Below are 12,136 nucleotides of genomic sequence, written 5' to 3' on the forward strand. Positions count from 1 at the left end.
TACTTTTCTGCTTAATATATAAGAAATAAAAAAAATTTAAATATGAGTGATATAATAAATTTATAAATAAAAATCACATGTATAAGTTTAATGAGGATTAATATATATCTTAAGAATATAAAGACGTTGATTTTAACAATACTATTTCTTTATATATATATATATATATATATATATATGAGTTGGTGTCCTAATGGTTATTCTGTTATTATTTTATGAACTCTTGAGAGTGTATATATATGTGAGTTGGTGTGCTGGTGGTTATTCTGTTATTATTTTATAAATTTTTAGAAGAAAATATTCTTTTTTATTGTAACACCTTGAGAGAAGGCGCCCTTTAAAAGAATGAATTTTCTCATGTTAAGTATGCTTTCAGTTGAGATTAAATTCTCGTGATAGAAAGCTATTACAAGAGGTAAGCTATAAAAGGGGCTTGAGACCCTAGGTAAAAGTACGTTGCTTTTAAGACTAAAACTAAATACTTCTTGATTTTTAGTAAACCCTTTACTAACTTGATCATCGAAGTGCAATAAACATGCAGGGTCCCATCTATTTCAACAGAGCTACATTATAAAGCAACAAGAGTAAAAGATGGATTCGTGAAGAGACAAACAGAGCTAGAGCTTGTCATCAAAGTCAACCGGCGAGCACGTCAACCGACAAGAACATTTGGCACCCACCGTGGGGCTCGATAAAACCTGATCCAACCCACAGTCGTACTTGACTTTTCAGACGTGATGAGAAACACGAGGCAGTGTCCACTGAGATCTGAAATGAATGACACCCCCCACCATACAAAAACTGATGGAAACTATGAGTGCTCTTTAAGAAGCAATGGTGGTGGCCAAACCTGAACAGGAAAGACTCATGGTAGAAGATCGAGTTGAGCAGCTGCTCAGACAAGACCAGTTGATGGAGAAAATAGACGTGTCACCAGTTGATGGCGAAAATTTTCGAACACTCCACAGGGGAGCGAGGCCAGACTGCTCAACTAAGAGCTCGCCCTAGACCGTTTTCGAAGACGATTATGGACATTGTCATACCAACTAATTACATAATGCCCAAGATTGTTTTCATGGGTGTAGAAGACCCCGAGAGCCATCTTACAACGTTCAACGCCCAGATGATCATCTTGGGAGGGACAGATGCCATACATTGTAAGATGTTCATGGGTACATTCACAGGAACAGCGTTGCAGTGGTTTAGTGGCCTTCCCAAGGGCCACATCACCTCCTTCGACCAGTTTTTCGAGTTGTTCAGGGAACAATTTATGTTAACCATGCCCGAACACCGGTTCCCTTCGATCTTTTTGGCGTAAAGCAAAAACAAGGTAAGTCTTTGAAGGATTTTTTGAACAAGTTTGGGGCGTTCACAGTGAAGCTCTAGACACAGTACGAGGCCTTGATGGTCCACGCCTTTGGGCAGGGGATCATGACAGGATCGTTCAATGACTCTCTGATCAGAAATCCCGCAAGTATCTGTGAAGCGCGACAGCACATACCCAAGGCAAGCCAAGCCCAAAGAAGGTGGTCAAGCTCAACCTCTGAGGGTCCACAAAGCCGCAATCGAGAAGAGGTCAGACGAAAGGCGAGCATCATACATAGCTAGGAAGAATCAACCCAGAACGAAGGCAAAGGAAGATCTACCATTTCGACCAAGGTTTCGGATAACTTACAAGGAGCTGTTGAGTATACCAGGGATGGCGGATAAATTGAGATTCCCTCCAAAATCTGACAGGAACTTAGGGTCGCGGAATGAGACCTGGTGCGAGTTTCACAAGGGGTTTGGGTATGACGTGGAGCATTGTATAACTCTGGGCTATCAATTAGCAGACCTGGTAAAGGATGGATTCTTTAAGGAATATCTAGAAGGGAGCCAGGAGGGGTCGAAAGAAGAGAGTGCTACAACGAACCAAGGGCATGAGGTACTAGTCCATGGCGAGCTGAACACCATCTCGGGAGGAGGATGCTCCGCCTCCAAGCGTAAGAAGTACGCAAGAGAGGTGATGGCAATAGAAGCAAGGAGGTCTAACCAGCCGGTAGAGCCCGACCTCTGGTTTACAAGTGCTGACTTGAGTGGTGTGATCCCACATGAGGATGATCCAATAGTGATATCCGTGGTCACTGTGGGAAGAAGAGTACATCGAGTTCTCATCGACACGGGGAGCTCAGTTGATGTGATGTTCTGGATAACGTTTAATAACTTGCAGTTGTCGCCTAACCAGTTAAGGCCTTACGACGGTTGTCTGTTTGGATTTGCTGCAGATTAGGTGGAGGTGTGAGGGCATGTGGAGTTGAGGATGATTTTCTCAAATGGTGCCTCATCTCACACAATCAGCATCAGGTATTTAGTAGTTAATGTTGTCTCAACCTATAATTTGCTTTTAGGAAGGCCCTCCTTGAACAGGTTAGGCGCGGTGGCCTCCACGAGGCACATGAAGATAAAGTTGCCCTCCCTTGGTTGAGGGATGATCGTCATCAAGTCTGACCAGAAGGCGGCAAGAAAGTGCTATGAAAATAGCCTGAAAAACAAAAAGGGGAGTATGTTCGATCACTGCTCAGACGCGAGAGGCAGAGATGGTCAGGCAAGTCAAAGTTGCTAGCGAGAGGCGACCTAGACCTGCTGGTGAGGTTCAAGAAAAAGAAATTGAAGGTAAGAAGTTTAAACTTGGCACGTCACTAGGCCGAGAATTACAAGACAAGATAGTTGAAGTAGTATCAGGGCATATGAGTGTTTTCGCTTGGTCGTCCGCGGATATGCCCATGATAGACCCAAACTTCCTCTACCATGGGCTTGATGAGAAGGTCATACCGGTAGCGCAGAAAAGAAGGAAGCTTAATGAGGAGAGGCATTAGATCATCAGGGAAGAGACGCAAAACCTTTTGAAGGCTGGCCACATATGGGAGATTCAATACCCTGAGTGGTTGGCAAACGTGGTATTGGTACAAAAGACCAATGGGAAGTGGAGGATGTGCGTTGACTTTACATACCTGAATAAGGCCTGTCCCAAGGATTCTTATTCGCTACCCAGCATAGACTCCTTGGTGGACAATGCTTTAGGTTGTCAATTGTGGAGTTTCCTAGACGCATTCATGTGGTACAATCAGATTCGCATGCACCCCAGGACAAGAGCAAAACCGCCTTCATGACTGAGCTCTCTAGCTACTACTACAAAGTCATGCCCTTCAATCTCAAGAATGCCGGCGCTACCTACCAAAGGTTGATGTATAGGATCCTCACCCCAATGATTGGGAGGAATATACAGGCGTACGTAGACGACATGGTCGTCACCTCAAAGGAAAAGGATTAGCACGTGGATGATCTGGAAGAGGTATTCAAGATGATAGCCAAGTATAATCTAAACATGAACCTAGAGAAGTGCGTGTTTGAGGTGGAAGCAGGGAAGTTACTTGGGTTTCTGCTCACTGAACGGGGCATAAAAGTGAACCTGGACAAGTGTGCACCAATCATAGGGATAAAAAGCCCTGCCAGTGTGAAGGAGGTATAACAGCTGACTGGGTGTATGGCTGCCTTGTCCAGGTTCTTATCAGTTGGAAAAGATAAGGGATATCCTTATTTTCAATGCCTGAAGAAGAACAGCCGTTTCGTATGGACTCACGAGTGTGAAAACGCATTCGTCAAGCTGAAGGAGTACTTAGCCCACCAGCTTGTCCTTTGTAAGTCGCTGCCAGGTACTCCCCTTCGTGTTTATTTCGCAGTCACGGATCAGACAATCAACTCGATCATTGTGCAAGAGCAAGACAAGGTTCAAAGGTCTATTTACTTCGTGAGCAAGGTGCTGCAAGGGCCAGAGGTACAATATCAAGCTATTGAAAATGCCGCCCTGGCAGTTGTGTTTGCTGCTCGACAACTCCACCATTATTTCCAGAGTTTAACTATAATAGTGATGACAAATTTTCCAATTCGCAAAGTCCTTCAGAAGCTTAACATGGTAGGTCGGATGGTTCGTCAGGCAGTCGAACTGTCTGAGTTCGACGTACAGTACGAACCCAGAGGACCTATAAAGGGCCATGTATATGGTGATTTAATGGCAGAACTATCATCTGATGCTACCCCGATAGGTGGTATGTCCTCTCGGTAGATGGATCTTCCAACCAGCAAGGTAATGGTGCTGGGGTCATTCTGGAGGGACCTAGTGGACTGTTGATCGAGTAGGTCTTGATATTTTCCTTCAAGGACAACAACAATCAAGCTAAGTATGAAGCTCTGATAGTTGGAATGTTGTTGGCCAAGGAGTTGGGTGTTCGGAGCTTGTTGGTAAAGAGTGACTCGTTGCTGGTTACTGGGCAGGTCACAGGTGAATACTAGGCCAAAGACCCACACTTGGCCGCGTACCTCAGGTATGTTGCGCTTTTAAGGGAAGCTTTCTCTATGTTCAAGTTGGTGCATGTTCCAAGGGAGCAGAATGCCCGAGCAGACCTGTTGTCCAAGCTGGAAAGCTCGGGGAAGGGAGGTCGATAAAGGTCAGTTATTTAGGAGACCTTAAAGTCACCCAGGAGTGTTGCGGAGGAGACAACAAAGGTCAACCATGTAAAGACCTTGGAGGTTAGCTTAGTAAAGGAAGAAGGCACCGATCATTGACACATGAAACTTTGAAGATGCCCAGGATAAGCACCTATGGCTTGTTGGGAGAAGAGACATTGGAGGTCCTCTAGGTCGACGTGGTGGAGACCCGGATGTAGCTCATGGTCTGCTCCCAATAGAGTCCGCAAAGGGGAAAAGGGTTGCGAGGAACGCGAGAAGGTATACCCTGGTGGATGAAAAGTTGTTTCATCATGGCTACACCCATTCCATCCTCACTTATGTATGAGGGGATTACTGTACCCACATCATGGCAAAGCTCCATGAAGGCATTTGTGGAAGCCACGTGGGAGGAAGAGCTCTCTCATTGAAGTTCGTTTGAGCTGGGTATTATCGGCCAACTATGAAGGAGGATTGTATGAGACATTCACAACGATGAAAACAGTGTCAGAAGCATGCTGATTGGCATCATGCGCCCCCTGAAGAGTTGCGATTAATACATAGCCCCTGGCCTTTTCATACTTGGGGAATAGACATCTTAGGTCCTTTTTGTTTGGCAATTCGTCAAATGAAGTACCTCGTGGTGGCTATTAAGTACTTCACCAAGTGGATAGAAACTAAACCAGTTGTGCAGATAATTGCTCACAAGGTGCAACACTTTGTATGGAGAAACATTGTCTGTCGTTTCGGGGTTCCAAGGCACTTGGTGTATGATAATGGTACCCAGTTTCAATTCAACAATTACGAAAACTGTGTGCGGAGCTCGGTATCAAACAGGTGTTTGCCTCTGTGGAACATCCTCAAACGAATGGTCAGGTCGACTCTGCCAATAGAGTCTTGCTCAAAGGGTTGAAGAGGAGGTTGGAGAAAGCCAAGGGGACCTGGTCAGGAGAAGTACCTCGAATTTTGTGGGCCTATTACACCACTCCCAGTTTACAACCAAGGAAACACCTTTCAGTTTGGTATATGGATCGGACGCCATGATACCTGTAGAGATCTAGGAAAGTTAACATCGGTTCCAGAACTTTGTGATAGAAGAATCTAATGAAGGGAGGAAGGTGAACTTGGATCTATTAGATAAGTGCGCAATCAGGCTCACATCAAATCAGAAGCTTTAAAAAGAAGAGTGGAGCTGAAGCAGAAGTCCAAGTTGAAACCTCGGCAGTTCCAGGTTGTTGACTTGGTGATGCGGAAAACCCATCCTAACTAGCTGGAGAATAAGTTGTCTCGCAAATGGACCGGCCCATTCCGTGTGGTGGAGGTGATCGGAAACGGAGCCTACCGACTCGAAACCCTCGAGGGTGGAGCAATACCTCGAACATGGAATAGAGCAAACCTCAAGTTTTATTTCAGTTGAAATGTTTTGTCAATACGAATGATTTGAATAGTTACAGGGCACTCTTTTTCCCTTACAAGAGTTTTTTAATGAGGTCACCCAATAAAAAATTGTTCTTGGAAGATGATGTATTAGAATTATTTGTTAGCACACGATAAGGCGACTTGCCGGTGAGTTATCCGAGTAGGCGCCATGTGTGTATAACTGATTATGTAATGATTAGACGAGGCGACTTTTTTCCTTGGTAAGATTCCAAGTCTAGGCGTTTTGAAGTCTGCGTAATTCAGATGGGACAACCTTTTCTTAGTAAGATTTTGAGTCCAGACACCCTGAATTAGCTATCACTTAAGATTGTTTGGCTGAGGGCGGGTAAGACGACCTACCTCAGCACAAGTGATGTCACCCGAAGTTGAATACCCCACAGGGTAGTAACACTCTGAGGGGGTAGTTGTTGAAGAGTTGACTTGGTATGTAAGCCAACACCCAAGTCAAATACTCTAAGCAAGAGAAATTGTTGAAGAGTTGACCTAGTGTGTAAGCCAACACCCAAGTCAGATACTTTAAGCAAGAGAAATTGTTGAAGAATTGACCTGGTGTGTAAGCCAAGACCCAAGTCAGATACTTTAAGCAAAATAAATTGTTGAAGAGTTGACTTGGTGCGTAAGCCAACACCTAGGTGAGACACTCTACGCCAAAGAAATCATTAAAGAGTCGACTTGATGTGTGAGCCAACACCCAAGTCAGATACGCTAAGCGAAGGAAACAGTGAAGAGTAGACTTGGTGTGGAAGTTAACACCCAAGTCAGATACTCTATAAACAAATCACTCTTAATGTGAGGGGGAAAAGATCGAGCTTGAAAAACGGGTGGTTCTCTAAGCATGGAGGCCCTGTTTCGCAAGGTTGAGATGCATGTTCCCTGCTTAAGTAGTCAAATAACATCCAAGCAAGTTAAGAGATTCTTTGCGGCCAGAGGGTATGAGTCACCCACAGGTTAGCTCTTCTAGAGCATTGTGATTTTCCATGCTTTATTAGTGCATTACGTTTAGTGTTGTTTTGGTAGTTTTTATACCATTGCTAGATGGTAAGTCCATGCTAATCGTGTTTCATTAAAGCAAGTAGTGAGATATGCATTGTTGATACACTAGTCGAAGTTTACCAAGGCTAAAAAGTTAAATTGGGAAAACGAAAGGCTATGTGTAGCATAATACATAGGAGTACTTAATAAGTTAATATTATTCAAAGTGCTACTAAAGGAAGTAAGTTACATAAAGAACATTACTCTTCCACGAGCTGCCCATCTACCACAGTTTTGCTTGGACCAAGCTGAGAGAAGTCCATCTCAAAATAGATTCTCGAGGCTTGTGCGACGGCATATTCAAAGCTCGCCAGGTATGACTTAGCAGCGTCATCAGTGAGGGCTTCCCTCTCCTTAACCAACTCCTCATCCTTCTGAGCCAGTCCCTCTTTAAGCCTTTCAACCTCAGTCAAGAGTTTCACATTCTTTTTAGATAAGTATAAGGCCTCCTTGGACTTTTCAATCATGAGAGCCTTAACTTCTTGTTGTGATTGCTGGAATTCCTCATGAAGCTTCATCATTTCTCACTTTAGGTTTCCAACTTGTTGAAGGAGCTCAGTAACCTCATGGGACTTCTTCTCAACCGACCCATTCCACTCTTTCAATTTGGAGATGGCCAAGAAACTTGTAGCCAGTGCCTGCCCCATTTGCCTCATGGCCTCCCCCACCAAGCGATCCTCCTCGATGCCAATCAGCTTCTCCTTGGTCTTGTTGAGCAGAAGGACCTTCTCAAGAAAAGAATGAGTGTCCAAGCTTGGGTCCCACAGTCCCTCTTTCTAGACACTCGTGCCCTCGTCTTCTTGCACCACTACCATGTCACGAGGTGGGGATGGGCTTGGCGAAGAAGCCTTGTGGGAGGGAGCACGTCCGTCTAATGTAGAGATCTTTGAAGGGGCAGTTGCGGTCTTCCTCCTCCTTTTAAAAATTGGTCTAGAGTAGGTCTCCTTGTCGCCTTCGATAAGGGTTAGAGCTACGTTGACAACAACTTTGAGCTTAAGATCCTGAGCTGGGGGCGCTTGGGCAACTGCTTTCATCTTCTTGGCCCTTTTTGCCAAATCCTTTTTGTTGATCTGGGGCAGCATGTTGTCTACAAAAAAGTGAAAGAGAAATTCAGAAACAATAATCAGGTCATCATCATTGAGAGTAGAGGATGAGAGGTACCAATGTACGCTTTTAGTCCCCCTGGGGAGAACTTTTGACTTATGAGAGTGGTCGTGTCAAAAACCACCTTTCAGCTGGAGAAGAAATGACAAACCTCCTAATCACGCTGTGAGATGCTTTCCAGGCACCGAGCACCTTGGAAGGTTGGTTTCTTGGTCCAATATAAAGGAAACTCATCTAGAAGAGTTGGGTCCCTCTTATTGTAGTGCATCTTCAAGAATTTATCCTTGAAACCTTTATAAGACTGTTGGAAGAGTGATAACAATGCTCTCCCAGCCACTCCGTTGAATGAAACCCAAAGTTGGTGGCTTAGACGTTTGGCCTCAAAGAAATATAGAAAAACTTCCATAGATGGAAAAAGGCCAAACTGGGTGTAAAGAATAGAGAAACCTTGAACGAATGCCCAACTATTTTGGATGTAGCTGGGCAGGGGCCATATTGATCTCTATGAGAAGTTCTTTTTTGAAATTTAATAAGGGTAAACGAAGGAGAATCCTTTTGAAGATTGTGGCATAAAAATAACAAAAAGGAACATCAGGGTCCAATGACTCATTGCAACAGACAGACTCATCCTCTCTACACAGGATTACCTTAAGGGTTGTATCGTTCTCTCTACCAAAAAGGCACTTCTTTTGACATTCGTTTTTCATATAGGCCATTATTTGTTCATGAGAGGTGTATATCGAGACTTCTTCAAATAGGTTCTCGGGTGCTCAGGGATACATAGTTTGGTAATCCATCATATAGAGTATCTAGAAATACAAACAACAAGCAAATGCAGACGCACATTTAGGCATACATACAGGTAAAGAAAACCACAATCAAAGTTGCATTTCAGATTCAAGTGAAGCTATTAGCAAAGATAACGACAAGTGTAAGCAGAAAAATATGAATCCAAAATAGACCTAGCTCAGGTGGTATGATCGCAACAAATATTCCAAACAAGTCATCATGCAAACAATAGAGTAATGGTTTGGGTAAGAGAAAGTACGTTGTTTCAAGGAGCAATTGAAAGCAAGGAGGTTTCCTAGGTTGGTGAAGGAGGCGTAGAGAGTTGGAAAGGGCGCGAAAGCTCAGTGCTCGGTGGTTGGATCTTGATGCATGGCACAGGCAGGTCAGCTTGGTTGTTGGACCATGTGATTGGGCCCCGGTTGGACAAGTAAAGTCGTTTCAGTATAATTAAGGTAACCTTTTGTACGTAAAGGCAAGAGGGTTAACAAAGGATATTTGTGGACCTAAGGGTGCGTTTAGCGTGCATGAGGTCTAGGAAAAGTAAATATTTCCATTCAAACCTAAGACCATGTGTCTTAGGACATGTAGAGGTTAGGTTGCATGTATAGTAAAAGATAACGTAGCACCATGAGTAGGATGCCCACGTAAGCAGAATGTACCCCTGATGTTGGCACATGAGTTAGTACCGTGGTGGTTATTCTATTATTATTTTATGCATTCTTGGGAGGAAAGATTCATTTTTGTTGTAGCACCTTGACAGAAGGCGCCCTTGAACAGAATGGATTTTCTCTTGTTGAGTATGCTTTCAGTTGAGATTAGATTCTCGTGATAGAAAGTTGTTACAAGAGGTAAGTTATAAAATGGACTAGAGACCTCAAGTAAAGGTACGTTGTTTCTAAGATTGAAACTGAATACTTCTTGATTTTTAGTAAGACATTTACTTGATCATTGGAGTGCAATCAACATGTAGGACCCCCTCTGTTTCAATGGAGCTACGTTCAAGAGTCACAAGAGTAAAGGACGGATTCGTGAAGAGACAAAAGGAACTAGAGCTTGTCATCAGAGTCAACCGGCAAGCAGGTCAAAACAATATATAATCAATATTCAAAATATATAATTTGATCAATACTATTTATTACACCATTTATTTAAAAGCTTCAAATAATTTATAAAATTAAATTATTTTAGACCAATAAATAATTTAATAACTAAAATTCTTATTAATATTGTTTTGCTTTGCATATATAGATATCTATAGTATATTTAAATTTGTTATTATTATACCTATATATGGAATTATCTTCTTTAATTTCTCTCAAATTTTTTTCCTATTTTATCCTTATATCAATATTTGATTTTATTTCATTATCATGGACATTGCGTCATTTTCTATTTTTTCAAAATTTTAAATTTTTAAATTTTGAAATTCTAAAGCCTTTTCAAAACACTTCCAAATTTTCTATATTTTTAAATTTTCCAAACCCTAAAAGCCTTTTCGGAATACTTCAAAATTCAAAATTATAAATTTTCAAAATTTTAAATTTTCTACTTTTTAAAATTTCAGATTTCAAATTTTGAATTTTTAAGTTTTCAAATTTTTAAATTTTTAAATTTTCAAAATATTTCTCTCTTTAACTTTCCTCAAATTTTTTCTATTTTATCCTTATATCAATATTTAATTTAATTTTATTATTATGGTTATTGTGTCATTTTATTTCTTATTTCATTATTTTAAATTTTTCAAATTTTCAAACTTTAAAGTCTTTTTGGAAACATTTCAAATTTTCAAAAAATTTTAAATTTTCAAACTTTGTAAATTTTCAAATTTTCAAATTTTCAAATTTTGAATTTGATATTTTTAAATTTTCAAATTTTTAAATTTAATTTATAAACCCATTAAACCTCTTTTTTATTTTCTATTTTCATATTCAAAATATCATAAGTAGTAGTTTTGTCCTAGGAACCACGAAATCAACCAATAAGTACTGTTTTTCAATGGCTTATGGACCGTTAGCGCTGGCAAATTCGTAAGTATGTATATAATTATCGTTTTTTTTTTCTTATAATAATTTACAAAACCATTCATGAACAACGATTCCCCATCGTCGACATTTTTTATTATGTACTTACTTATTGTCGAATTAATTATTATATTTTTTGTTTTTTGTTTATAATATCATATGAGCGAATTTCTCATTTGGTAAAGAAATATGTGAGGCTTTCCAAAGCATTCTCCGAGAGAAAGTGGTCAATTTTTACTTTTCTTGATTGCCATAACCCGATAAACCGTGAACTCCCTTATCCACCACACTTCATTATATCTAGAACGTACTTTAAAAATTTTCAAAATATTCTTCTCTTTTAACTTCCCTCAATTTGTTTTTCTATTTTATCCTTATATCAATATTTTATTTTATTTCATTATTATGGACATTGCGTCATTTCTTATTTTTCAAAAATTTTAAATTTTAAATTTTAAATTTTTTTAAATTTTAAATTTTCAAAATTTTAAATTTTTCAAATTTTCAAATTTTTAATTTTTTCAAAATTTTAAACCCTAAAGCCTTTTTCCAAACACTTCAAAATTTAAAAATTTTAAATTTTCAAAATTTTTAAATTTTAAATTTTTTAACTTTTAAACCCTAAAGCCTTTTCGAAACACTTTTCAATTTTTTAAATTTTCAAAATTTAAATTATTTAAATTTTTAAATTTAAAACTAAACTGAAGGCTTTATAAACCCATCAAACCTCTTTTTCGTTTTTTATTTTCATATTCAAAATATCAGAAGTTGTAGTTTCGTTCCAGGAACCACAAAATCAACTAGTAAGTACTGATTTCAATTGCTTCTGCATCATTGGCGCTGGAAAATTCATATGTATATAATTATTGTTTTTTGTTTCTTATAATAATGGTAAAATCATTCCATTAACAACGATTCTCCATTTTCTGTTTCGTCGACATTCTTTTATGTACTTACTTGCTGTATAATTAATTATTATATTTTTTGCTTCTTGTTTATAATATCAGATGAGCGAATTTTTCATTTGGTGAAGGAATATGTGAGGCTTTCCAAAGAGAGAAAGTGGCCAATTTTTGCTTTCTCATTCAAGAACTAAAATTATTTTTGTATTTTAATAATAAAAATCACATAAACTAAAAATATATTTAAATTATACTTAAATATGTTTTTTTAAACATTATCATATTTTACATATTTATTTTCATATTTTGCAAAATATTTTCTGAAGATATTTTTTTATTTAGGCTATCTATTTTTTGTCACATACT

The 12,136-nt window shown here is 39.6% G+C and overlaps 1 protein-coding gene across 1 annotated transcript; it reads left to right on the forward strand.

Moving 5' to 3' along the window:
• Positions 1–1,699: 1,699 nt before the first annotated feature.
• Positions 1,700–2,269, forward strand: LOC137838813 (uncharacterized). The gene has a single exon (XM_068648035.1). The coding sequence runs from the start codon at positions 1,700–1,702 to the stop codon at positions 2,267–2,269; it is 570 nt and encodes a 189-aa protein (XP_068504136.1).
• The last annotated feature ends 9,867 nt before the right edge of the window (positions 2,270–12,136 follow it).

Source organism: Phaseolus vulgaris, chromosome 4, assembly GCF_000499845.2.
Source record: "Phaseolus vulgaris cultivar G19833 chromosome 4, P. vulgaris v2.0, whole genome shotgun sequence".
In the NCBI taxonomy this organism is placed as follows: Eukaryota; Viridiplantae; Streptophyta; class Magnoliopsida; order Fabales; family Fabaceae; genus Phaseolus; species Phaseolus vulgaris.